The sequence below is a fragment of the Pungitius pungitius genome, chromosome 5, assembly GCF_949316345.1.
Source record: "Pungitius pungitius chromosome 5, fPunPun2.1, whole genome shotgun sequence".
NCBI classification, from domain to species: Eukaryota; Metazoa; Chordata; class Actinopteri; order Perciformes; family Gasterosteidae; genus Pungitius; species Pungitius pungitius.
The window spans coordinates 23,061,220-23,086,610 of NC_084904.1; the positions used below are offsets into that span (position 1 = coordinate 23,061,220).

At 42.7% G+C, this 25,391-nt stretch overlaps 3 protein-coding genes across 9 annotated transcripts; 2 read left to right on the forward strand and 1 right to left on the reverse strand.

Annotated features, from left to right (window-relative positions):
• The first annotated feature begins 1,551 nt into the window (after positions 1-1,551).
• LOC119224894 (RILP-like protein 1) lies at positions 1,552-6,835 on the forward strand. 2 transcript variants are annotated; one of them, XM_062562591.1, is made up of 8 exons: positions 1,552-1,638; positions 3,430-3,701; positions 4,644-4,806; positions 4,881-5,127; positions 5,426-5,526; positions 5,657-5,807; positions 5,964-6,110; positions 6,661-6,835. In XM_062562591.1, exons 2-8 carry the CDS (start codon positions 3,509-3,511, stop codon positions 6,664-6,666), a joined length of 1,008 nt encoding a protein of 335 aa, XP_062418575.1. In that variant the 5' UTR covers positions 1,552-1,638; positions 3,430-3,508; the 3' UTR covers positions 6,667-6,835. The 2 variants fall into 2 exon arrangements, with proteins under 2 accessions (XP_062418575.1, XP_037338257.2); XM_037482360.2 differs by lacking the exon at positions 1,552-1,638 and adding an exon at positions 2,068-2,268.
• Positions 6,836-6,947: 112 nt separating this feature from the next.
• Positions 6,948-9,455, forward strand: gstt1a (glutathione S-transferase theta 1a). Its single transcript, XM_037482391.2, has 5 exons — positions 6,948-7,123; positions 7,721-7,808; positions 8,057-8,213; positions 8,454-8,630; positions 9,109-9,455. The coding sequence occupies exons 1-5, from the start codon at positions 7,018-7,020 to the stop codon at positions 9,307-9,309; spliced, it is 729 nt and encodes a 242-aa protein (XP_037338288.1). The 5' UTR covers positions 6,948-7,017; the 3' UTR covers positions 9,310-9,455.
• A 130-nt stretch (positions 9,456-9,585) lies between these two features.
• LOC119224823 (NLR family CARD domain-containing protein 3-like) lies at positions 9,586-24,457 on the reverse strand. Of its 6 annotated transcripts, none has more exons than XM_062562588.1 (11): positions 24,203-24,457; positions 18,820-19,338; positions 18,457-18,492; positions 17,652-17,681; positions 17,489-17,539; positions 17,363-17,398; positions 15,355-17,164; positions 15,094-15,267; positions 12,519-12,692; positions 11,701-11,747; positions 9,586-11,550 (listed from the first exon to the last, which is right to left on the reverse strand). In XM_062562588.1, exons 2-11 carry the CDS (start codon positions 19,088-19,090, stop codon positions 10,979-10,981), a joined length of 3,201 nt encoding a protein of 1,066 aa, XP_062418572.1. In that variant the 5' UTR covers positions 19,091-19,338; positions 24,203-24,457; the 3' UTR covers positions 9,586-10,978. The 6 variants fall into 6 exon arrangements, with proteins under 6 accessions (XP_062418572.1, XP_062418571.1, XP_037338119.2 ...); XM_062562587.1 differs by having other exon boundaries at positions 17,369-17,398; positions 17,646-17,681; XM_037482222.2 differs by having other exon boundaries at positions 17,646-17,681.
• Positions 24,458-25,391: the final 934 nt, after the last annotated feature.

A 25,391-nucleotide genomic window follows, 5' to 3' on the forward strand; every position in this document is an offset into this window, starting at 1 on the left:
ACATAATTCCGGTAACCCCGTGTGACCCCAAAGATGTTCTTAGAAAGCAGATGAAGATCAAGTTGATATGATTAAAAGCTCCAGAACCTCTGCTGCTAAATGGACCTTCCAACGTGTTTGGGACAAAATGGAAATTTCTAATCTACAATTCCATCATTGGGCAACATCATCTGCTGATGAAGTGATTTGACTGAAAGCTGCAGAACAGGCAGTAGATACATCTGGTGCTGACATTGCTTCCTCTCACAGAGGCTCAGTCTTTACCCAAAGCAGCTTTTAATCAAACAAACAGGAGGAAATAGGGCATCTGTTTTGGGTCTATTTTCAGCGGCTGATTAATCCGCTCATCAACGTGCTTTTATAGGAGTTATCAGGCTGAAGCGACTTTCTTAAAGTATCTGGTGGCTGTTTGGAGTTGCACGGCGGTCTGGAGGTTGAATTGATTTATAGATGGATAGAGATGAAAAAAAATAAAATTTCTGCCCTCAACTGAAACACTGAGCCTGAAGAGTGATTTCTTTACGCTGACATGCAGCCGTTAAAACCCCCCCTCTGACATGTGACATACGAGTTGGAGCTGAAACATCTAACATGCGTTATCTGCTCCGCATGGCGGCGATGCTCGTGCCTGTAACGCGGGGCTCCCGCCGCTCCCCGTTCAGCCTCAACTCCGCTGCCCGGGAAATCCATTTTTCATACGGCGGGTTATGGGATGGCGTCGGCCGCGCGTCTCAAAACGAGGACCACATGTGTCCGTTTTAATGCGAAGCAGACGCGTGGAAGTGGGGAGAGAAGCTATGAAATATGGCCCCGGAGGGGGGAGGGGGGGGGGGGGGCACAGTTGGGGTTATTAGTGGAGTTTGAGGCATTAACGCTGGTTCTCGTCTGGCGTGACCCCGGGTGACCTCTGGCAGGCCTCAGCCACAACAAAAGGCGTATGAAAACAGAGCCAGAAGGGCTTGTCCTTGTAGGATGACGAGGGAATCACATCAGTTTCTTTCTTCTTCTGTGGAGACGATAAAGAAACCTGCAGATGGTCCCAGTTAAAAGTTGCTTTATTAAAATTAGTTTGTACTCATTTAGTGGCTTGGTTGAACTTTTTAGACATACAGAATATTTCAATATGTACCTTATCTATATTTTTCTGGCTTGTCTGGAGCTTTCCAACACACAATCAAATCAAACTTTAAAATGAGCTTCTCTGGTTTTAGGACCTTCTGTGTACAGCTGGCTAATTACCTCGCTAGCTTGATAATTACATAGTGATGCAAAGCTACATTAAGAGGCAACTTTGCTGGGCTCAATGTAGCATTTTAGCATGGCGGAATTTACTAGCTTGCTAGCTAATATTTAGTAACCTTTTATTAGTGTTTATTGCAATAAACTACACATCACCTTCCTGTTTTTTATATATGGGAAAACGGACCGACAAGTTGAAGAAGTCGACTTCCTCTGTCTTGTGCATTGTAAGCTGATCTCACACTCACCTCACGGTAAACCAAGCAGGCCTCTGTTAACCTCTGCTGGTGGAGAGGGGGAGCTGCAACAACATCAGCAGGCGAGGATGGCGTGGAAGTATTAAAGAGAGATGGCGAGTTAAACCCAGACCAGGGCCACCGTCAGCCTGCAGACCAGCAGGTAGGAGCCCGCAGCGAGGCCGGAAGCACGATGACCAGGGGCGTCATGGTGATGTAGCAGAAGAAGATCACGTAGGTGTTGACCCACGAGGGGACCCATGAGCTTGATCTTCTTCTGCTACATCCACCCACGAGAGGAACAGGGGCATCTGGAGGACACTGTTGTGTTCAGATCTGCCTCTCGCTACTTTGTTTATTTGCTGAACAGACTTTGGCTATTAACTGATCAATTAGAGGTTTTCATGTTGTCGTTGTCCATGTGTATGTCTGTGACAGTTGCCATGGTTACGTAGCAGTTATATCATCCCAAGATTTAGTCCTGAGTTTAATTTACATTTTTCCTCATGTGGCTGATGTAAATGACATATTGTATCATATTGTATTATATTGCAGTGTTTAAAGTCCTCCTTTCTGAGCAGACCCTGAAGGCAGCATTCACTAGCAACAAGTTGAGGTTACTTCTCATCTTGTATTTATTCAAATGCCCTAAAAAAGCATTTAAAATCCACAAAACTTGGGAAAAACATAAACAGGACAAACGTATTACTACGGTGGATATAATTGTCCCTATGGACAAAGAGAAGTCGGTATATTTGACACAAATTCAATATCTGGAGGAGCAGTTGGAGAGGTAAGACCGAAGTAAGTTAGCTAACTAATGTAACTAACTTTAGCTACGCCAGAGACCTACTTCTTATCGGGGGTCAATAATGTTTCCTAAAATGTTTACGAAGACAAAGAAGTAAACGCAAATGAAGATACATGCTCTTTACATTTTAAATTTACAAAGTGAAACAGATGAAAAGAGGAACAACACAACAATAGCTACTTAATGATAGCTAGCTAGCCGTTAGCCAAATCAAGGTTATGTTCGTTAGCATTAACATTATCTCCAGTTTGTTCCACATTAGCTAAATTCGACTGACTATTTAAAATGATTAAATCAGTGCCTCTGCCACTATGTTAAATGTGCTGTTAAAATGCTTCATTATACAAAAAACTGTTTAGCTTTGCTGATTGGACCAAAGATTCAACGTGTCTTGTGTTACCATCAATGTTATAATTATCTCAAAAAGTATCCACAATAAAATACCACAATACACTACAATACATATAATATAGTTTAAACAAAAAATAAATTAAAGTTCCAGCTGCAACTGACAGTTACCTGTTTTCTTTAATTTGCTGAATAGTTAATTTATAATTATAAACAATTCTGAATAAATGTTCATCAAAATCTCCCAGAGTCCGAGGGGATATTTTCAAGTTGTTTCAAATTTTATTTTGCAATGAAAAATCTCCAAAAATATTAAATTTACCTCAAGAAACAACAAAAGAATCAGAAAATCTCATTAGAGATTTTAAGAATGTGATTTAATAATTGCTCTCACAATTTGAATATTTATACTTAAGTTAGTCTATTATGTATTTTAGAGCAGTTTTATTGAATAAAATTGAATTTAATGACCTTTCTGTTCCATTCTTTTGAATGTATTTACACCATGTGTATCAAACAATTACACAATAACATTTAGAATACATGTGATGGTGATGGTGGTGCATGGAGGACTGGTGCATCAACCGCAAGGTTGGTGGTTTGAATGCCGGCTGCTCTTTGTGAAAGTGTAATTAATGCAAGTCACTTTGGATAAAAGCTTCAGCTAAATGAGATGTAATATAATATATGTATTTAAACTGTATAATATGTTTTTAATCAGTTTATTTTGAGTTATAAAATCCCAAAACTGGTCTTGGCTAAGTGCGCGTGACACAACGTGTCTTCCGCCTGCAGATGTCAGCTGGATCACGACCGGCTGCAGAGACAGAACGAGGAGCTGACCTCCCGGTACGGCGCCCTGGAGAAGGACAAGATGGACACCACTCGGCGCCTGAAACGCAGGGTGGATGCAAAGGAGACGGAGGAGAGGGAGCTGACGGAGCGGCTCCAGAGTCAGCAGCAGGCCGCCGAGCGGCTCCGACACGACCTGAAGCTTCAGCACGGCTGTGAGATGAAGGAGCTTCAGCGGCGTCTGGAGGACCTTCAGTCGGACAGCGAGGCGCTGGGTGAGACAAGAGAAAGTGTTTATTTCATCCTCTTTGCTCCTGAAGAGATGCTCCAATTTACTATATACATATATAAAACAATATTCAGAATAAGATATAACTACCACATTATAGTATTATAAATATCCAATATAAATATCATGATTATCATATAATACATAAAATACATTTATATAAAATCAATTAGAACATGTATATATATATATATATGAACCTACATTTTTGGGGAAACACCCAATCAGTGTATTGAGGAAAGACAAACTCAAAACTCCCATAAAAGACAAAAGCTAACTAGCTAGCTAAACCTCCCCATGTAGCGATGTAAAGTCCGCTTCCCTTTCACGCCGCTCTGTTTGTGAGTTCAGGCTGATCTGGGTCCAGCTGTTTTTACCTCGAGTTTCTCCACCAAAGTTCTTGTCTCGTACTGAGTTCGGGTCGGGTCTTCTTGGAAGGACACCGCCGGTGGTCGCTCTTGTTGCGCTGTTAAACGGCGCGTCAGAGACTCCCCTCGACAAGAGTGCAGAGACGTGTATTTTAGGACGCTAAAATTATACTGTCACTCATTAACGTCATCAGTGATTGGCTAACTGCTTCTTAGACCCGTCTCTTTGGGACCTGGTCCGAGCCCAGCTGAGACAAGATAAGAAAATAATGCATTTTTTTTTATTTGAGCATTTTAAACAACTTGAATGATTAAGCAACTATGGCAAATAGCTTTCAGTTAGATAATTTAATTAACTGTCAGTACTTAAAATGTAAAAAATTAATTTGGTATGAAATAAATACTCAAATTTAAAAAAGAGGGTAGCCATCTTGGATTATCTGGGAATTTCCAGACCAAGCTGATCATTCAGAAATCCATCTGGCCTGAAGTTGTGAATGTCGGACTGTGCGGTGGGATCCGATCTGAGCACCTCCTCGCTTCCTTTCTCTTCCGCTCAGCAAATAAGTCCCGCCAGCAGCAGGAGCTGAAGCAGCGGCTGGACCTTCTGGTGCAACAGCGGTCCGACCGGGAGACCAAGACGAAGCTGCTGGTCGGTCACAACAAAAAGCTTGAAGCGGCCATCGACTGCTGGAAGCGCGAAGCCGAGCCAGAGAGGAGAAGGTCAGTGAGTCCGTCTTTGAGTTGAGGCTCTGCGGCCGATCCCCTTCTTCACCCCGTCCTCGTCCCACAAACAGGAAGATCGCCGACAGGGAGAAAGAAATCGACGGATTCACTGAGACGAAGACCGTGAGGATTCTCCAGTCGGACAGAGCGGCTCACGTCAAGCGGCTGGAGGAGCTCTCCTTCCTGCTGGGCGAGAAGGTGACCCTGCTGAGGGAGAGAGACGTCCTTCGAGACCAGATGAGGGATCACTGCTCCGAGAGGGACCGCTGGAAGACGGACGTGATGAAAAATGCAAAAGAGCTCTTCTCATGCAAGAAGGTAGAAGGACGGCTAGACGCTCTGTGATCTATTAAACATCAGACTAAACAGTCTGAATGAACATCATGCTGCATTGAAGAAGACTTGAAACTAGAGACTAAGACCATAAACTCATGTTTACAATGTTTACTGAGGGAATAAATCAAGAGAGAAGTAGAGTCATTTCCTCATAGACGTCTATGGGAGCAGAGGAGTCGCCCCCTGCTGGTCACTACACAGAAGTAGAGTCATTTCCTCATAGAGTCGCCCCTTGGTGGTCACTACAGAGGATGCAGATGTTTTATCTTCACTTCTTCAGGACTTTGGGCAGATGCAGAACGAGTGCCAGCGGCTGAGGGCGGAGCTTAAGGACTGTAGCTCCGCCTACGAGGACGTGCTGGCCAGGAAAGTCACTCTCAAGTAAAAGTTGACTTTATCCTACGAACCACTTAAGACTGTCAACGTTACAACGATATCCCAGGTCTCTTTGGGAGGTAAGTGAAAAAGCGTAAGTGCTTAAGGTGATTTTCTCTGGGCCTCGTGCTGGCAGAGGGCTCCTGGCCGCGGCGTCAGAGAGGAGCTGCCAGCAGACGGCCGAGGCGGCTCGGCTGGGGGCGGAGCTCCAGAGGGAGAGCAGGGAGGGGGGGCGCCTGCAGGCCGTCAGGGAGGAAGGGGTCGTCCTCCTCCGCCACGTTCTGACGGTAAGAAGAAGAAGAAGCTGCTCTTTGCACATTCACCTTTCTGCTGACCTCCCAACATTTCAAATGTTATATGTAATATTCACGTTACATTAAATCTATAATTAAATCTATACGTTTTGGGTTGAGCACATTCATGGAGGTGTCCTTCCTCTGCAGGACTCAGAGGAGGCGTCTGAGACGGAGCAGATGATGCTCAGGCTGCTGGACATCCTGGAGAGCTCCGCCCCCCCCAAGGGGACCAGGCTCCACCCTAAACCACTCCCCCGACGAGGACGGGAGAGGACGGACCCGGAAACCAGCCAGGTACAAAGAGAAGAAAATAAAACACAAGAGACTGCAGCTGATTCTGAGGCTCCGCCCCCAGCGGATCCAGATCAGCTGTTACACCATCCAAATATTCCAAGAACAGGGCGTTTGTTGGAGGCCAAAGTAAACAGAACTCCCACCGGACACCACGCGAGTGTTGACCAATGAGAGACGGTGGTGGGCGGAGCCGGACCTCGGACCCAGATGTTAGAAAGCTCCTTTGGGAGTGAATTTAAGGGAGCGGTTTAGAAGAAGTGTCGTTTTAGCAGCGGTGGAAAGTACTTGTTGCTCACTGTACGTTTACATTTCATGTTCCTTTATACTTCTGTGTGCTACATCTAGAGAAAAGTATCATACTTTAACTTCATTTATTTAACCATATTAGTTACTTATTGAGCTCAATAGTAACATAATGTACTTAATGACTTCTAAGTAGTATACAGTCTCATTGCTACGTACATAAGCAGATAATAGTGGTCACGTTAAAGCACAAATATCATCTATATGTGAATATATCACCTGATAACGAGTACACTATTACTTCCAGCTGTGATCCAGAGGCGGACCTGGGGGCCTCCGGCCAGAGGTTTGACCAGATCCCACTGCCCCCCCCCCCCCTCCCCTCGCTATCATAATAAAGCAGAAAGTAGTTTGCTAAATAAAGGTTTTAGTCTCTTTCATCCTGTCTATTAATCTGCACGGTCACACCAGGAGATATAAGCAGATATTTACTCAACGCTTCAGCCGAGGTCAAAGGTCACATCGCCTCACTTTGAACTGACGTATGCAGCAAACGGGGGGAGGACTAGAGTCTAGCAGGGGGAGGACCAGAGTCTAGCAGGGGGAGGACCAGAGTTTCTGCAGAGGACCAGAGGATCACACGTAGGGGGAACCAGAGGAGGACATGGAGCTCTATCTGGACCTGCGCTCGCAGCCCTGCCGATCCGTTTTCCTGTTCGCCAGAGCGGTCGGGATCCCTTTCGAGTTCAAGTTGGTGGATCTGACCAAAGGTAACCCCCCCCCCCCTCTCTCTTTATGTTGGTGTTTGCAGAGATCACATTGGATTACTTTGGGACTTTAAAGTACTTTGGAGGTGGACTCGGACTCGGGGGAGTCTGCGTGTGGGCTTCGACATTAGAAAGAGGAGGGAGGGCCTCCTCTTCCTCCATGCTATCAGTTCACATTCCTCCATGTTCCACCCAGAAAGCTGCAGCAGCCCGGCTAGCTCAGCAGTAACAGGGGGTCAAAGGTCACAGCGCTGTGTCCCTGAGGTGATTCAGTAAAACAAGAAATGGATACGACCATGAATATGTTCATGTTTTTCATAGTTTATTCCTCTGTTCCTATTCCTGGCGTCTTCATTGTGATCAATAAATCGCTGGTTTCATTGATCCATTTTACATTGCAGCATCTAGGAAGAAACACACTGCAGAGTTCTGTGGGTTTACATCCATGTGTATATGTATACGTGACAAAAAAAACACCGTCCTCTGTTTCACATTCCTCTTCTGCTCATCTCTTCCTCCATCAAACCGTTTCATGCTGGGCCTTTATTTGTCTTTTACGTTCCCATGGCAACACAAACAGTCTCCGTGTCTCTGTCTCAGGGCAACAGTACACGGAGGAGTTTGGAGACATCAGCGCCGTGAGGAAGGTTCCTGTGATGAAGGACGGAGACTTTGTCCTGACGGAGAGGTACCACCACCTCACATCTGCTCATTAGTCATTATTAATGAAAAAGTATGATATTTATAGGCCGGAGATTAAATAACAATCAAACAATCCACATCAGTTCAGGTTACCACCGTATTTATCCTTTATTCACATGGAAGTTGTAGTTCCAGCGCTTTCCCGCTGTGCAGAAGACGCTCCTCTTACAGTGAGTCATCAAGGTGAGACATGCATAGAAAGGTGAGATGAACCCCCCCCCCCCCCCTTTGCAGCATTGCCATCCTGAAGTACCTGGTGCAGAAGCACAGGTCCTCGGTGAAGGAGCACTGGTTCCCTGAAGACCTGCAGCAGAGAGCTCGGGTCAACGAGTACCTGTCATGGCAGCACATGAACCTCCGCGCTCACGGGTCAAAGGTCTTCCTGCTCAAGGTAGGAGGGCGGGACCAGCTGCTGTGTGCACAGGCGACCACACACAAAACCTCACACTAACCCTAACCGCAAACGTACAAACACACAACCATACACAACCATTTACTTCCTTTTTGTATTATTACGTTTCCTTCCTTTCAAACAACTTACTTCCTGTAAAAATGTATATTTAATACCTAAACCCTAACCCCTTAGCATGGATGCACTTTCCAATAACTTGGATCTATTCAAACTCCTCAGGCTCTGTTCCCCGTCGTCATGGGTTACGAGGTGGCGCAGGAGAAGATGGAGGCCGCCCTGGAGGATCTGAACCAGTCGCTGCGGCTGCTGGAGGAGAAGTTCCTGCAGAGCAGAGCCTTCCTCATCGGGGAGAAGATCTCTCTGGCCGACCTGGTGGCCATCGTGGAGATCATGCAGGTAATACTATTACTACTACTGCTAGTACTACTGCTAGTACTACTGCTGAGTACGAGAAAGGAACAACTTCTACCTATTCTTGTGGTTTTACATTCATATATATATATGTTTGTAAATTAACTTTATGACAAGGTTATATATGTATTATTTGAAATATTTGCTAAGGCCCAAATCCTAATAACTACCTAAATATATGTCAAGTTTGTTCTTTCACTTGTTTAATTTATCAAACTTTACAGGACTGGTGCAGAAAATCATGAAATCAAGTGATTATAGCGTCATAAACCATCAAACTTTATACGAAATTAAACAGCTTAAAAAATAACTCTTATGAGGCAATATCACTGAGGTCCACAGATTAAATAATGATCAAGTATCTATTGTTGAAAATGTTTTTTTATTTGATGTGATCTCGTCCATCACTCTTCATCCCCTCCATGGTGATGTCATTTTGTGTGTCTGTGTGTGTGTGTCGCAGCCCGTGGGCGTCGGCGTGGACGTCTTCGGGAGCCGCCCCAGGCTGGCGGCTTGGAGGGACCGGGTGAAGGACGCCATCGGCGAGCGTCTGTTTGACGAAGGCCACGAGGAGGTGATGAAGACGAGCGGCCTGGGGGAGGACATGAAGAGCAGCAGCCAGCTGGGGGAGCTCGGCCCGAAGCTCAGGAAGCTCTTCAGCTGAGTCCAGATGTGCTCCACCTTCTGCTGGGAACATCTGCATTGGATCAGCCGAGTCAGACACGATGTGATAGATATGTGTGTATCAATAAATACACAACTGTAACCCCACACTACACAAATAAAGTGACCAAAGTATCAATAAGTAAACAGCCGTGTCCATTTTGTATACAAACAACTAATTACTACACAACAAAATGCTTTAAAACTACACGGTACCACAGGAGGACGGCAACGTGCAGCACGTGCACTAAAACCTGCAGCTTATAAAGAGGACAATCCTCCAGAGACAGGAGTCAATGACCTCGACATTCTCTGCACACGCCCCTCGTTTGCCACGCCCCTCCACTTTGCACACGCCCCTTTGTCACGCCCCTCCACTTTGCACACGCCCCTTTGTCACGCCCCTACCCTTTGCACACGCCCCTCTCCTTGTGGACGTGTTAAACATTGACCAAATGGAACGAGCTAGCTTCAAAGCTTCAAGGAAACAGGGAAGCTGTGAAGATGGTGTCTCCTGCTGTTTTAAAAAAATATTCTGCCCCCCCTCCCCCCCGCCTCCTTTATGGGCTGTGGGGGAATAAAAACAGTTTAGTGTCAGTAACACATCACATTTCTCTTGGATAATTAGCTCACATGGCAGCTGTTGAAAAGGAGGATTAAAGTCTCCTTTCTGCACAGGTGAGTCCAATATTACAGGTAAACTAGAACCACCTTTACCTGTTTGATTTAAATCACCATCTGAAGTTCCTGTGGAGCGTTCTGACTGTAAGATGCTGCTTCATATTTATTTCATGTCTCAAGTATTTTAGACAAACTGAACGATTTATCTATTTTATTTGATGTTGCAAAACAAAGAATTCACTCTGACACGTTCAGATTCCTGCTGGATTTTAAGGTTGGGAGAACTTTCTTAAATAGATGCTGCGAGGTTAAAGGTCATCACTTTGGAAATTAAACATTTTCTCCCAAATTATTATTATGAATGTGATGTTTGTTTGGATCTTCATACATGACAATAAAAAGCACTTCGATGCCATGAGATCGAATCCCGCTGAACATGTTTAATAATGAAGAAACACTTTCACTTTCCCAGTTTACAATAAAAGTCATTTATTAACATCACAAACATACAATTCTATTCCTGTTAATCAAAGTAATACATACATTGACTACATGTTGTTCTTTTATATTCTAGTTAATAAAAACACAAGTTCCTGATGTCATGTGTCATTAAACCTTTTATTCAGAGGTTTGCTGAAGCTTTCAAAAGATTCTTGTTCAGAACAAACATGATTATGTGAAATTATATTTGATTTCACTGAACACATTTTGAAATATTTGAAGTTAATATTGACTCAAAAAGAATACATACAAGAATACATCCATATTTAACTGATTTTTGTCATTACACACAATCATTAATAAACACTTCTTTCACTAGTGTGAATGCTAACCAAGAAAACTCAGAAATATGAACTATTTATCATACAGATACATTTTTGTCTGATTATAACCCCTAATTAGGACCCAAAATCTAAATGATGACCAACTCAGGTACCCCTCACTTCCTCCACCTGCATCTACATCCACATGAACCAACATCAGCTGTACAGACTGAACTATGTGGTGAGTAGAGAGGAAGGTTCTCCACCAGGAGGAGACTGTCCCTCCTAAAGAGAACACAGAGACACTGAGGAACCAGGTTTGAACAAGAAGGCAAACCCAGGATAAAGAGGTTCAGTGAATGTGGTGCTGAAGGTGTGGATGTGAATCATTGTGTCAGAGGAGACTCTGAAGAAGGACAGAGAGCCAGCAGGACAGTCCACATACACTGCTACTCTACCAAAGGAGGAGGAGGAGAAGGAGGAGGAGGAGGAGGAGGAGAAGGAGGAGGAGGAGGTGATGCGTGTTACTGTCTTATTGTGACAGACAGAGTAACCTTCATCAGAGCATCCCAGACTCCAGGACTGATCATTCTTTCCAAATAAACAGTCATCAGTGTATCCTTTCTTATTGATTCCTCTGTAACTCACTGATACATAAACTCTTCCTCTCCACTCGACCTCCCAGTAACAGCGACCAGTCAGACCAGTTCTACACAGCAGCTGGGACCAGTAGTCAAATCTGTCTGGATGATCAGGATATGACTGAACCTCCTCCACATGTGTCACCTTCCTGTTGTTCTGAGACAGTTTCAGTTTTCTGTTCACTGTATTTGTGTCGATTGTGAGTTCACAGGAATCTGATGAGAGAACAAGACACAATACAGCTGCAGTTATTAATCATGTGTTCATCTAGTGACACTTTGATGATGACATCACAGAGGTGAATGAGTGATGTCACAGTGTGAAGATGGTTGAATCTTCATGAATCCAACTCAAAGCTCACTTACACTTCCTCAGTCCTCGTCTGAACCATCGGACTCCATCAGGCTCCACCCTGAAAGGAGGAGGGGGGTCAGAGCAGCATGGAGACATGGACATGACATCACTCTCATACACACAGCTTGGTCCTTCATGTCCCCATGGACCACCTCTTCTTCTTCTACTGCATTTGAGCCTCTTCTGATTGGCCGATGACCACAGCTCATCATGTTCACTTATTCATCATCTATTATTATCAGTATTATACTGACCATCATCTTCTATTTCACACTCAGTTTCGTTCAGCAGTCAGTAAATCAAACGTTTAAACCTTTGTCAAGTGGTTTCTTTGTCCACTATTTGTTCAGTGAAAACAAGCTGTAAACACAACATGATGTGAACACAACATGATGTGAACACAACATGTCAACGTGATATGTGATCATATTCTGAAAGTTGTTCTGTCTAAAATGATATCAACCAGCTGCTTCCACATCCAGCATCAACATAATGGTTCATCAGGAGTCTTTATGTGACCAGATGGATGGAGGTCCACTATTTTCTCTCTTTTAGCTCTTATTTTGGTCTCCCCCGCCTCCTGGGGGGAATATCTGTGTCTCTAGCTGTGAGCTGCTCCGTGGTCAATATAGATGTTTTGATTGTTGGATGTTTGGTCCTGACAAGCAACCTCTTGTGTTTGTGTAATAATGGCTGTTGTTAACTGAAGTAAAGGGGAAAGAAGCCTGAAATCACTACAGTCAATCCAGTCGTAAACAAGCCTCTGAAAAGGTTTCCACCTCTATCTCCTCAATCAGACTGATGGTCTGTGGCTGCAGCCTCTTCATACCTGAGAGTTGCTAGTGTCCAGTGTGGACTCTCCAGTCCATCACACAGCAGCTTCACTCCTGAATCCTGCAGGTCGTTGTTACTCAGATCCAGTTCTCTCAGACTAGAGAACTGGGAGCTGAGGACTGAGGACAGAGCTTCACAGCTTCTCTCTGAGAGGTTACAGCCCTCCAGTCTGAAGAGACAACAACCAACAAGAAAAAAGATAACATAATTTAGAACAAAAATAAATTCAGTAAATTTGTTCAGTGAAAGTTTTTTTTACTATTTCTTTTGTCCTACTTTAAACAAGAAGAAGAGATCAATTATTCGTGCTCAACTGCTTACAGGAAATAATGTAGTATCAATATCAACTAGACATCTATCAAACTCTCTCAGATCGTCACTGTATTCTGTCTCAGTATCTTTTCAATCTCTGCTCTCTCCTTTCATTAATTTATTTTAAACAAACATAACATCACAAAGCCTAAATAAGATGAACCTGTGATGTTTTATTGTGAAAGAACATTGTGTTTGAGTCTATTTAATACAATGTGTCTAATTAAAGCTGCAAGCAACAATGAACAGGTCCTCGCTACTCTTCGTACTTCAGGCCACCGTCTGGCTGACCGGCTACAAACGCGGCCTAAAACGCCTGCAGCCTTTGAACAAAGCGTTGGCGAGTTAGTTGTTGTTAACCACGTGGAGCAACACCAGGAATGACGGTTTGCAAACTTAATCTTTAACATTATCAAGGTCTTAGGTCCTTTCTGAAACATTTGAGAGGGATCGGATTGAACAGCAAGGAGCAGGTTATATAATAAAAAACATGTAACTTCCTGTTGCCACCGGTGGCGCCATGACTAGGTTTAACAATGATCATATGGATGTTTAAAGGGTAAGGAGTTTATGACAAATGAAATGAAATATGGAGCAGATCAAATAATACATGGCCAAGTTAAAAGAAATTCAATTTTCTTGGTGAATGGTGTTTTTTTTGCCAATGCTCTGCAAAAGTAGTTAAAAATAGTTAAATATTTATAATAGTCAATATTTTTTTAAGCTTTATGAAATTTTTACAGGGAAGAAAATGCAAGGTTATTGTATTTGTATAACACATTTCAACAACGAGGCAATTCAAAGTGCTTCACATAAAACCATTAAACACATCCAGAACATTGATTGAGACATAAAAAAAAAACTGTTAAAAAAATACATTAAAAGATTAAATAGAATAAAATAAAAAGGCCAAAGTCTCAAGATCACACTCCCCAGTTTCGAATCGGTTTTAATTTCTTGGAGCAGTTCGGTCTTTTACAACAATAATGAAAATAGTGTTGTGAAGCTCAATATATCCTAAAAATGCAGATATTCAACAATAAACTGCAGCGCCTTCTACTCTTCAAATAATGTAAAAAAATGAGGGTTGTCCAGGGAGTGCAATGTATACATATGCTGGCAAAGGGCAGGCCAAGTCATTTGGAAGATATGTGTATTCATATGTTCAACCACACCCCTTAGAAGTTCATTGGCCCATATCTTATGAAAATAAGATATGGGCCAATGAACAATCTTCATATGATTTCTGATGACATTGAAGCAATAATTTTTGAAAATATTGTGAGTATTGAAATCAGCGTTTAGTTTTGAATTGTATTGAGTATTGGGCAAAAGTGTGTCTTTTACAATTCTAAATGGTGCAAAATTTTTGTTGCATTTGCATGCCAGGGTTGACTTTTTTGTGGAGCATGTCCAAGAGCACACATGTGCAAAATTTCAAGTCAATTAGTGAAACTGGGAAGAAATCTCCCCAGAGGAAGCAATTCCAGGGGGCGCTAGCGAACCATTTTTTTTATCCCCAGTTGTCTGACACCTAAAATATTGAAATTTTGTGCACTTCTGATGCGCACACCAAGAGGCCTCAAAAGTGCGATTTAGTGCAATAAATAATAATCTTTTGAGCCTGGCTCAGCCCCTTATATTAAGATTAATTCTTAGAGCTGTCAATAGATTAAACATTCTTTACTAATTAATCGCACATTTTGAAATAGATTAATCTTAGAACGATCTTTTAGGGACACAGTGGTTTTTACTTGTGAAAAAGATGTTCATGAAACAAATTCTTGATAAACAACCGGACACAAACTCTATCCTCTTTGAGCCCCTTCCCCCTGGCAGGAGGCTGCTTGCAGAATCAAGACCTCCCGCCACAGAAAAAGTTTCATCCCATCAGCAGATGATCTCACAAACCAAGTCGGTGTCAGCCATAAACCCAAATATTTCAAACCCCCGGAACATTTGCACAGTGGTATCCCTCACCATGGACATATATGTACATATGTTTTTAAGTACATATCTTAACTGGTTTTGTTTAAATTTTTCTTGTATATTTTGATCTTTTTTTTAACATGATGTTATTTTTATTCTTCGCAACAAACAAGAAAAATTCCTTTATGTGTCACATATATGGAAATGAATGGCTTCTAAATCTGATTCATTGACTGAGAAAGAGAAATTATTTTTACACTGCATCGAACTGATAGTTTAGAGACACATTTAAATTATAAATAATTAAAGACAAAATAACTTGATCTGACCTGAGAGTCTCCAGGTTACAGTGTGGACTCTCCAGTCCATCAAACAGCAGCTTCGCTCCTGAATCCTGCAGGTCGTTGTTACTCAGATCCAGCTCGTTCAGACTAGAGGACTGGGAGCTGAGAACTGAGGACAGAGCTTCACAGCTTCTCTCTGATAGGTTACAGTCCCTCAGTCTGAATAGACAATATCGAAAAAAATCTCAACATCAAGTACAATATATTTACATTCTGATGAATGAATCTAAGTATGTCAGTACTTACAGAGCTTTGTTGGAGGCTTTGACCACTGGCAGCAGCCTGAGAAGAGCCTCCTCTGAAGCTGAGTATTTCTTCAGGTCAAACACCTCCAGATTAACTTCTGATGACAGTAAAATGAAGACCAGAGCTGACCACTGAGCAGGAGACAGTTTATCTGTGGAGAGACATCCTGAACTAAGGGACCGTTGAATCTCCTCCACTAGAGAAACATCATTCAGTTCATTCAGACAGTGGAACAGATTGATGCTTTTCTCTGGAGACACATTCCTACTGATCTTCTTCTTGATGTACTGGACTGTCTCCCGATTGATCTGTGAGCGACTTCCTGTCTGTGTCAGCAGACCTCGTAGGAAAGTCTGATTGGTCTCCAGGGAAAGACCTAAGAGGAAGCGGAGGACCAAGTCCAGGTGTCCATTAGGACTCTGTAAAGCCTCGTCCACAGCTCTCTTGTAAAAATGTTTGGGTTTAGTTTTGTCTCTAAAGACAACTAGACAACTAGACAACAGGGAGGTGTTTTGTTCTTCTGACAGCAGATCGACACCAGAGTTGATGAAGGTCAGATGGACATGAAGAGCAGCCAGAAACTCCTGAACACTCTGATGGAGGAAGCAGAACACCTTGTCATGGTACAGTCCGCTCTCCTCTCTGAAGATCTGAGTGAATACTCCTGAGTTCACTGAGGCTTCTGTGATATCGATGCCACACTCCGTCAGGTCGGATTCATAGAAGATCGGGTTTCCTTTCTGCAGCTGATCAAAGGCCAGTTTTCCCAGAGACTCGATCATCTTCCTGCTCTCTGGACTCCAGTGAGGATCCGTTTCAACTCCTCCATCGTACTTGACCTTCTTCACTTTGGACTGAACCACCAGGAAATGGATATACATCTCAGTCAGGGTCTTGGGCAGCTCTCCTCTCTTTATGGTCTTTAACTCCACCTCCAGAACTGTAGCACTGATCCAGCAGAAGACTGGGATGTGGCACATGATGTGGAGGCTTCGTGAGGTCTTGATGTGAGAGACAATCCTGCTGGCCAGCTTCTTATCTCTGAACCTCTTCATGAAGTACTCTTCCTTCTGGGGGTCAGTGAACCCTCTGACCTCTGTCACCATGCCAACACACTCAGGAGGGATCTGATTGGCTGCTGCAGGTTGTGTGGTTATCCAGAGGCGAGCAGAGGGAAGCAGCTTTCCCCTGATGAGGTTTGTGAGGAGCACATCCATTGAGGCCGACTCTGTGACATCAGTCAGGATCTCATTCTTGTGGAAGTCCAGAGGAAGTCGACACTCATCCAGACCGTCAAAGATGAACACAACCTGGAACTCTTCCAACCTGCAGATTCCTGCTTCTTTGGTTTCACTGAAGAAGTGATGAACAAGTTCCACCAAGCTGAACTTCTTCTCTCTCAGCACATTCAGCTCTCTGAAGGTGAATGGAAATGTGAACTGTATGTCCTGGTGGCCTTTGTCTTCTGCCCAGTCCAGAGTGAACTTCTGTGTTAAGACTGTTTTCCCAATGCCAGCCACTCCTTTAGTCATCACTGTTCTGATTGGTTCCTCTCCTCCAGCTGAGGCTTTAAAGAGGTCTTCTTGTCTGATGGTTGTTTCTGATCTGGCTGGTTTCCTGGATAATGTTTCAATCTGTCTGACCTCATGTTCTTGATTGACCTCTGCAGTCCCTCCCTCTGTAATGTAGAGCTCTGTGTAGATCTCATTCAGAAGGGTTGGGTTTCCTGCTTTAGCGATGCCCTCAAACACAGACTGGAACTTCTTCTTCAGCTTGGATTTGAGATACTGTTGACAGTTGCCCATAATCTCTGAATAAACCAAAAAATGACACAAACCAGATTGTGCTTTACTTTAATGGTTATATTTCCCTTGGATTTCACTATTGGATGTATTTTGCTGCATGCCTATCTGAAGCTACCCAGAATATTGATTGTGAGAACTATCTTGACAATTGAGAATTATAACCATAGAAATAACTGAAGTATGCAATGATTAAAAGGTTGTACCGTGACCTTTTTCTTCTCCCCCAGTATTCAGTTTGCCTGAAACGAGAATATGGACTGTGAGATCTTGACAATTGAGAATTGTGACCAAAGAAACAACTGAAGTGTGCAATAGTTAGAAGGTTGTACCAAAGGTCTCTTCACCGTGACCTTTTTCTCCTCCCCCAGTATTCAGTTTGCCTGAAACGAGAATATGGACTGTGAGATCTTGACAATTGAGAATTGTGACCAAAGAAACAACTGAAGTGTGCAATAGTTAGAAGGTTGTAGAAAAAAGTCTCTTCACCATGACCTCTTTCTCCTTCCACAGTTTTTGGTTTGCCTGAAACAAGATGTTTTCTGTGATTACTTTGTTTATTTGTATATAATAGCTGGTATCTACAGTCAGTGCTCAAATCAAAATCTCCACTCTATAGTATATACACTCCTAAAGGATTATTAGGAACACCATACTAATACTGTGTTTGACCCCCTTTCGCCTTCAGAACTGCCTTAATTCTACGTGGCATTGATTAGGAATAGTACCTCTCATAGAGTGAACTCGTATTATGAGACTCAATTGAGACTCAATGAGACTCAGTTAAGAAGGGTATTGATGGGTATTGATGTTCATTTCTAATGAGACTCACTGTCACGGTTTGGTCTCTCTTCCTGTTTTAGTTTGAAGTTTCATGTTCCTTGTGGTCTTGGGTTAACTTCACTTCCTGCCTTGTCCTGTGATTGCCTGAGTGTTTCCACCTGTGTCCTATCACCTGCACCTCCCTTGTGTATTTAAGCCCCGTGTGCCTGTTGTCCCTGGTCGCGTCATTGTTTGATGTCTCTCGTCGTTGGTGCACGTTCTTTGGTTTTTGTTTTGAATAAAGAGCACTTCGTCAGAAGACCCTGCGTCTGAGTCCTGCCTGCCTGCCTGCCTCCTTCAACCTGCACCAGCCCGATCGTGACACTCACAACATTACACAGCAGACAGAGAGCAGACAACCATGAATAAATCAGCACCTTAAGAATATGGACTGTGAGATCTTGACAATTGAGAATTGTGACCAAAGAAAGAACTGAAGTGTGCAATAGTTAGAAGGTTGTAGAAAAAGTATCTTCACCTTGACCACTTTCTCCTCCGACAGTTTTTGGTTTGCCTGAAACAAGATGTTTTCTGTGATTACTTTGTTTATTTGTAGCGGGATAATAGCAGGTGTATATAGTCAGTGCTCAAATCAAAACCTACACTCTATAGTATTCATAGGATTAGTTCCGCTTATAGAGTACTCACACCATTACACAGCAGACAGAGAGCAGACAGCCATGAATAACACGGCACATTAAGCACATCCATCAGAGGGGAAGGAGCTTCAGAAGAGCCCCCCCCTCCTGGGATACGGAGGATTTAGAAATCACATTCCTCATTTTTACTTTTGTCGTATCTTTATAAAATGCATCTGATGCATCTATTATATGAAACTTACCCGTAGAGTTCTTTTTGGATAATTTTTCAACAAGATCGTTCATTTGCAACTCTTCCAAAACCTTCATGGCCACCTGAACCGAGTCTGTGTTGTAGCACCGCACCATCATGTCCACTGTGTTCCTCCTGTCTGCGTTCTCCAGGTCACAGGGTGGGATTGATCGGTGGTCTTCTGGGATTGGATGGTTCTCCAGGTACCATTTGAACCCTTTGAAGTCCTCCTCTTTGAGTTGTTCTAAAATTTTGATGAGATCCTTTTTGACTTTCTCCATCTTTCCTTTTTAAAGACACCCAAATAATATTAGACCCTAGAGAACAATCACTGCTCTGCATTTAAAAAACAAAAAGCAGTGTGTTTTACAGATGGAGTTCTATCGGTGTATTGTGTTTGATAAACAACAAAATAGGATTCTTCTCCCTCTTTCTATGCACTTCTGATGAATTCAGTGTCCTCTTGGTGGACACAAGTTGGATGAATCTGTGAATATCGGCGTTATGCGACGGCGGTTCACAGCTTCACCTGCAACGACAGTAATCAGTGTCATTTGCATTTATCAAACAAAATCAATTCATAATTGTGAAGCAGGAAGTATATGGAGGCAAATCCAGGACAAAACTTGTGATCTTTTGAAAAAGAGAATTGAACCGTAAAGTTGTGGCCTTTGGTCTTGAACATTGAAAAACACAACAATGTATTTGTGATGTTTACAGTGCACTGTAACACATTTCCCCGTTAATTTACAATAATCTACTGGCAGCCACATTTCCTGTATTCTACTGTAATTCTACAGCATGCCTACTGTAAATTACGACAACAGCATACTACTGTGAAAGTAAACACAGTACAGTGCTGTATAGAAACAGCATTATTCCGTTATTTTACTGTTTCTACCGTGATTCCCATGAACAGTTAAACTGTTAAAAATGTTACAGTACTGTAGAATGTATATTTACAGTATGACACTGTTATTATTTGTTGATCTGAACACCGCATGAACTTCCATTGTTATGCAGACGATACTCAACTGTATCTATCGATCAAGCCAGAAGACAACAACCAGCTTGTTAGACTTCAGGATTGTCTTGGAGACATCAAAACTTGGATGAACTGCAGCTTCCTGATGTTAAACTCGGAAAAAACGGAAGTTATCATGATAGGCCCAGAGCGCCTTCGAAGTCAGCTGTCACGTGATACAGTCTCTATGAATGGAATTGCTCTGGTATCCAGACCGTCCTCGGCTTGTTGAAAGAAAAGATGCCAGAAGTGAGATCTGGAAATACTTTAGATACGCATTTTTTTGGTCTCAAAAAGAAGAAATATCCGGGTAAAAGAGGATGTCTGCTTGGTCTTGTGTTGCATTTGCTGATGTTTGACTGTTAGGAAAGTTGTTGTCAAGCCAACAAAGCTACAGGGCTGCCATCTCTCACAGTTTCCCCGTGTGACGCACACGCTTTTGCGTATCACGCGACTAGCCCGTAGCGTTGTTTTTTGCGTAATAAATCACATGTGTGGCGTGAGTGTATATGTATAATTAATGCTATGATTTTACCATGTTGTTTTAATTAATATCTTGCTGTGGGTTAATACTAAAATAAATGACATTTGTTAAATGTTCAAAAAGCTGGGCAGGAACAAGCTGCTAAAAAGGGAACCTTACAAATGTTGTATTTATTACTATCATAGATAAATATTCCAGTATCTTATTTGTGGTATCGTATCGAAAAGTATCGAGTATCGAAATATTTTGCCAGGTATTGTATCAACGCAGAATTTTGGTATCGGAACAACCCTACATCAGGCACAACACATGGCACAGATCTGACAAGTCACAACATGCTGACATACTAAAGCAGTTCAGACAAGTTAGCAGCATCCTGCGGGGACACTAGAATAGTAATTCCCAAAGTCCTACAAGACAGAGTGTTACAACTAGCCCATGAAGGACACCAGGGCATCGTCAAAACAAAATCACTACTCAAAACCATCAGCGAACACAGTAATTCCAGTCATAGACAACGTTTTCTCCATGTTTGGAATCCTGACAATGGTCTCCCATTCACCAGTGACCAGTTCTCCCAGTTAGGCAGACCATGTAGGATTCCATCATAACAACGCCCTGGCCGCAAGCTAATGCAATAGCTGAAAGATTCATGCGCACAAGCTATTTATGTGGCTGAAACACAGGGAATTCCTTGGAAACAACAACTGAACATCTTTCTACGTGAGTATCGATCTAGACCCCACAGTACAACAGAAAGCTCACCTACCGAAATGTTGTTCCAACGCACGGTGTACACAAAGATTCTTTCATCCACTCACACTGTTCAGACTGACGCAAGGGCAAAGGACAATCAGGCTAAAGCCAAAATGATGCATGCATTCCTGCATCTTCTATTAAGCTTTCCAAAACATTGAACTAGTTGTAGTGATATTTTATTGCATATGCATTAAAAAATCTACAAGCAACTTTTCTCCTCAACGGGGTTGTAGCAGCTTTTCGACTACAACCTGGTGATTAAAGAGATAAAAACTGAACACTATAGAAAAGACGTACACATTCAAAGACTAAAAAGTGACTAAATGTGTTTAAAGCAGATGAAGAAATTCATCTTTGTGGACTTAAAGGACTGAAGCAGCAGGTGAGAGCAAACAGAGCGTCTCTCAGGTGTTTTTCAGTGCACAAACAAAGGCCCAGGTGTGCTCTCTGGTCCCTGCTGGGTCCTCCGCTGCTACCCTCTCCTCCTCATCAGTAACAGTCCTCACAGACCCCAGATCAGACTGAGCTCCTCTTCTTCATCACAGTGTCATCATTCAGACTAACAGCAGCTTCTCTCTGCCTGCTCACACAGGAGCCATCTTGTTTCCCAGCTTTGAACAATCACACGTTCACAACCATCAATGATGTCATTCAAACAATCACAGCTCCACTTACTGATCTTGTAGACATGATCTTCCTCAGTGTGCAGCTCTCTTCTGTCCTCAGCAGGTCTGTAGAAAAAGAGCTCCGTGCTTCACTTCAGCTTCCATCAGACGGAGTGAAGTGAAGCAGCTTGTTAGAGCTTCTTATCTTTTATCAGAGGGGGTGTGTCCTCATGTCACCATCAAAGTATGCAGTCTGACTGGTCGACTGAGTCTCTGTATGTGCTGTGTCCACAGGGTCAAAGGTCATCGTGAACAGAATCTTCCTCACTGCTCAAACAAGAGTCCTTCAGTATCTAAACCAGCATCTGTGGAACAATCCGTTCACCTTCTAAAGAGTTGCTATGACAACAGACTGGATGCTGTTGTTGGGACCAGATGGTTTAGAGCAGTGGTTCTCAACTGGTCTGGCTCCGGGACCCACCATCACCCCTTAATGACAAGCCGCAACCCAAATAAATCGATTGGTCCGCTAGCTGTGTCGACGGGGGGGGGGCTTTCGCGTTCTAATTGCCGTGCTGACTGAAAACATGTACGGACGAGTCGGAAAAAAACCCGACACTCCGCTGCATTAGAAAAAGTCCCTTCAAAATAAAAGCACAGGATGATTTTTTAATTTTTTAATATTTTCCCATGCATTTTCCCACTAAAAACCTGTTGAGGCGGAACAATCATCGTATCGTGTTAAATCAATTACCTTTAGGACAAACTGCCAGTTGTACATGTTGCTACATGCTGCATTCAACTGAGGCATCATTCTACTTCCTCATCACGTGGCAGCTTGAACCCTCTGGCGCATTTATCTGCTGTGCAAAGGATTGTGGGAAACAATAGCCATAAAGAAGCCTGGGCCCTGTTCCTCGTACGTGGTTAACTGAGTTAGCCGGATAACTTTCAGGATGAGATGAGGGTGGCCTCCAAAATAACTTGTTGTGTCTCTACAGTCAGGAGGACACAAGACTGGCTTCTTATCAGTGTGAGACACGCCAGCCTTTTTCATGGCCACACCATCCCAGCAAGAGAGATCTATAATTTTGTACGTTCAATGAAACATTTTGAAGGGTTACATACATCTTTGCCATTACACACCTTGCAAGTATGTGGGTGAAGTTGTCCTTGATGAGAGTCCTCCACCAAGATGCTTTTTGTGACAATTTGATTGAAAATACCGTATGTAGTTTTTAACCTGATGAGGATTTCTGGTTTCTCCGTAAACTCCTAAAAAGGAATAGCAGCCCCACATCAACCGCATCATTTCTCTGACTACTTTGTTAGTAGTCAAAGCAAAGACCTGTTGGTTTTCTAATATATTATTAATATTATCCGCTTTTAAGCGAGGTGCTCAGGTAAACGTAAATTCTTCAGAATACACCAGATATATTAAAATCATACAGACTCATATATATATATATATAAATATATATATATATATATAAATATATATATATATATATATATATATATATATATACATTATATATGATTTTTTTTCTGTGTAGGCTGCATCCTTAAGGACGAATTTGTCGACTGCGTACGTCACTTCAGGTGCGACTCGGTTGCAACTCGGCTGTCCCATTTCGTCTTGAGCATGAGCAGCAATGAAAGAGAGTTCTTATTTAAGGTACACATTCATTCTCATTTGACAGAAACCATAGAAAAAAAGCCACAGAACGCTGCAGAGTGGTACTGAGATGGTGAGTTCTCGCCTCACTGGGGCCTTTCATGTAGTTTATGGATATCGCAGTGATTCTGTTTGTCAGCTAAAGCTTAAAAATGAAGCTCGGATTTAGCTCGGGAACAACACTTTTTCAGTTTTGCCTTTCCCACTTACCAAACATCATATTGAATGGATGTGAAAAAGCAACCAGCCTCTCATAATGACTCGCACTAATTGGAGGGTTGCTTTTGAATGAAATTAAATGTTCTGGTTCCTCTCCGTGAATTAAAAGACAAAAATAGTCAAGTTGCGTCGTCTTTAAGGACTCTTTATGTTTATGTAAGGCGCTTAAAAGTGATCTCAAGTACAGCGTTGATCATCAAGTGGTCGTATGGAGATGCTGTGGCTTCAGCTGTTGCTGTAACGGAAACAATAGGTCCTGGGTTCAAATCTCTCCAATGTCTGGACAGAACTTCTCCCTCCATGAAATGCTAGTTTACATGTCATGCTAACGATGAACAGATGAACCACCAAAGTAAGATCGCGGCCAGCCGTGTCTCTAGGGGGCGCTGTTTCCTTCACACGTATCAACTGTTCTGCCCTTAAGGCTGCAGAACCGAGCAAGAACCACGTTTCACCTAAGATATTGTGTTCTCATCACAAATGAATACATTAATGCTTCACCCCCTTCAGTTTTGTTCTTGAACCAAAACTTAAACGATTATATTTGTAACATTTCTCTTTGCCGAATTGAGAACAAAATAACCACCAAGCCATCGAAGCGTTTGAATCATAAATGTCTCCTACCTTTTATCTGCAGCAGCCGTTGTGTGCAGCTGAAAAACAGTTTCAGAGCCTCCTGCGCATGTTTGGGGGGAGGGAGGTTTTTTTTCGAAAGCCAACCGTTTCACGCTCCACCCGTTTTGGCTTCTGAGTGTCTAAGGCAGCTGTCGCTCTTTTCCACGTGGGTTTAGCCGGATCCAATGCAATCGGACGATCCAAAAGGTGGTTGAATCGTGCGAATCGGCCAACCAGAGACAGGGGGTTTCTCTGCTGTGAAGCCGGTATCAGTATACCGTATCAGAAGTCAAAATCCAAAAATGTTACGATTCACAAAATTCATTCATTGCTTCATGGTTTTACTGTCAGATAGACATGGGTGTGACATATTCAGAGCAGAGGGCCAAAGAACAGTCTGGAAAGGTGAGGTAGGAACAGGTTTTAACATTCACTGGAAACCCAGATGAGTCACAGCGAGGTGATAAGATGGTGGTGATTTTAATCCAGACACAACATGGCCGTTATGAACCTGTGATTGACAGTCAATTGGATCCGTCTAATACTTGGTGTGAGATTTCTGGATTCCAGCATGTCGTCTAGAAATACACAACAAAATGTGTTGTTTCTTTCTCACTTGTCATTCATAAAGAATAGAAGCATTTTCTCATCTGATGTGTCTTTGGAGACAACAGATTTAAATCAGCATTGTGTTCAACCAAGCACTGTGATCATCTGAAGGATCTCTTTAGAAGTGGTTGAACCCTGCTTGTTCCTCAGAAATGTTGCACACTGCCAAAAATGTGTGTGATTGTGTTAGTGCGTATGCATGTGTGTGATTGTGTGAGTGTGTGTCTGTGATTGTGTTAGTGCGTATGCATGTGTCTTCTTCTTGTATTATTCACCTCTGCTTTTGGATGCGATCAATAGAATGATTAAAATTCAAACCAACATGTTGTTGCTTGTGTCGTGTATGAAGGTCTTCTTAAATTTAAATTAAAATGTGCGTGCTGGCAGGAGGCTTCATGAATGCATCATCCAATGAGAATAATGATCTCAACTCTTTCAGAATAAGTAGATGAAAACCAGCCCAAAGAGTCTCACATACTGTCTCACATACTGTCTCACATACTGTCCCACATACTGTCTCACAGACTGTCTCACAGACTGTCCCACAGACTGTCTCACATACTGTCCCACATACTGTCTCACAGACTGT

Excerpts from the sequence above, each read along its gene's own strand:
- LOC119224894 (XM_037482360.2), top strand. The coding sequence starts at position 2,207 with ATGGACAAAGAGAAGTCGGTATATTTGACACAAATTCAATATCTGGAG. Across the intron at positions 3,702-4,643 it reads GTCGGACAGCGAGGCGCTGG|CAAATAAGTCCCGCCAGCAG; the intron begins GTGAGACAAGAG and ends TCTTCCGCTCAG. Across the intron at positions 5,527-5,656 it reads GCCAGGAAAGTCACTCTCAA|AGGGCTCCTGGCCGCGGCGT; the intron begins GTAAAAGTTGAC and ends TCGTGCTGGCAG.
- LOC119224823 (XM_037482222.2), bottom strand. The coding sequence starts at position 19,090 with ATGGAGAAAGTCAAAAAGGATCTCATCAAAATTTTAGAACAACTCAAA. Across the intron at positions 18,493-18,819 it reads ATCCAAAAAGAACTCTACGG|GCAAACCAAAAACTGTCGGA; the intron begins GTAAGTTTCATA and ends ATCTTGTTTCAG. Across the intron at positions 12,693-15,093 it reads TGTAACCTGGAGACTCTCAG|ACTGGAGGGCTGTAACCTCT; the intron begins GTCAGATCAAGT and ends TTGTCTCTTCAG.
- gstt1a (XM_037482391.2), top strand. The coding sequence starts at position 7,018 with ATGGAGCTCTATCTGGACCTGCGCTCGCAGCCCTGCCGATCCGTTTTC. Across the intron at positions 7,809-8,056 it reads GACTTTGTCCTGACGGAGAG|CATTGCCATCCTGAAGTACC; the intron begins GTACCACCACCT and ends CCCCCTTTGCAG. Across the intron at positions 8,214-8,453 it reads CAAAGGTCTTCCTGCTCAAG|GCTCTGTTCCCCGTCGTCAT; the intron begins GTAGGAGGGCGG and ends CAAACTCCTCAG.